Source organism: Myotis davidii, unplaced genomic scaffold, assembly GCF_000327345.1.
Source record: "Myotis davidii unplaced genomic scaffold, ASM32734v1 scaffold935, whole genome shotgun sequence".
Classification (NCBI taxonomy): Eukaryota; Metazoa; Chordata; class Mammalia; order Chiroptera; family Vespertilionidae; genus Myotis; species Myotis davidii.
In genome coordinates, this window is record NW_006286974.1 from 468,713 (window position 1) to 470,142 (window position 1,430).

General features: G+C 57.8%; 1 protein-coding gene across 1 annotated transcript in view; it reads left to right on the top strand.

Annotated features, from left to right (window-relative positions):
• Positions 1–810, top strand: part of KCNG1 (potassium voltage-gated channel modifier subfamily G member 1) — a 6,880-nt gene extending 6,070 nt beyond the window's left edge. Inside the window, exon 3 of the mRNA XM_015560709.1 lies at positions 3–810. Coding sequence (XP_015416195.1) covers positions 3–449 — 447 coding nt within the window. The 3' untranslated portion in view covers positions 450–810. The remainder of the gene's footprint in view (positions 1–2) is intronic.
• Positions 811–1,430: the final 620 nt, after the last annotated feature.

Sequence of the window (1,430 nt, forward strand, 5' to 3'; positions counted from 1 at the left end):
TGGGGCTCACGGCCCGCCGCTGCACCCGGGAGTTCGGGCTCCTGCTGCTCTTCCTCTGCGTGGCCATCGCCCTCTTCGCCCCCCTCCTTTACGTCATCGAGAATGAGATGGCCGACAGCCCGGAGTTCACCAGCATCCCCGCCTGCTACTGGTGGGCGGTCATCACCATGACAACTGTGGGCTATGGAGACATGGTACCCAGGAGCACGCCTGGCCAGGTGGTGGCGCTCAGCAGCATCCTTAGCGGCATCCTCCTCATGGCCTTCCCAGTGACCTCCATCTTCCACACCTTCTCCCGCTCATACCTGGAGCTCAAGCAGGAGCAGGAGCGGGTGATGTTCCGGAGGACCCAGTTCCTCATCAAAACCAAGTCGCAGCTGAGCGGCCTGTCCCAGGACAGTGACATCTTGTTCGGAAGTGCCTCCTCGGACACCAGAGACAAGAACTGAGCCTAGAGCCCACCACCGCCACCCCCAGGACCCCCCCCACCCCCAGCCCTGCCTGCGGCTTGACGCTATCGCCATCACTGCAGACGCCTTCTACGGCTCATGCCAATTCTGAACGTGGCCCTGGCCGAGGACTGACCCCGTGCACGCCCCCTGGGAGAACGTTCACAACATCCCAGAAGGGTCCCTGCCCTCCTCAGCCAGCCGAGCTGGTCCCAGCACACAGCGTGACCGTCCCCGCCCGACCCAGCCCTCCAGCCTGTGTCCCTCGATAAGGAGATGGCGTGTTCTTTCCACCATGTAAATAGCCCGCCCAGCAAAGACCTGCTTTACGGGTGTGCCTGGAGGAAAAATACAATCGGCCGCAGCCGCGTGTCTGTCTTCACTGTGGAGCACATGCAATTAAAGCAGCGGTTCTCAACCGTGGCTGCACATTAGAATCACCTGGGAATCTTGTTAAAATCCTGATTTCCGGACCCCATCCTCCAGAAATTCTGTTTCTTTGTGATGGGGTGGGGCCACAACATTAGTAACAAAGAAACAGACTTTCCGGAGGATGAGGCCCAGAAACCAGGATTTTAACAAGATTCCCAGGTGATTCTGATGTGCAGCCGAGGTTGAGAACCGCTGAATTAAAGGAAACCGGTGAAGAGGAAGCGCGCCTTCCACGGGGTTCTCTTAAGAAAGGAAGGTGTCTCCCAGCAGAACAGCCAGTGTGGGGACCAGAAGGAAAAGGCTTGTTTCCTTGGGTCCCTCGGGCCAGGCAGCGCCCCGGTGGGGCTGGAGGGAAAGGAAGGCTTTGGGAAATGGTTGGTAAATACGGAATTCCCTCTCTCTTGTTTCTCTTTGACTCCCTTTTTCCTCCTCGCCCGCCTTTTTCCTCCTATTTTGCACCTTTAGGCCCATATTCTCAAACTTTTCCCCCAAGGTACCCTGCACATTGCGTGCACCCAAGGGGCCTGTCAGCATTGCTGACTACAAAGG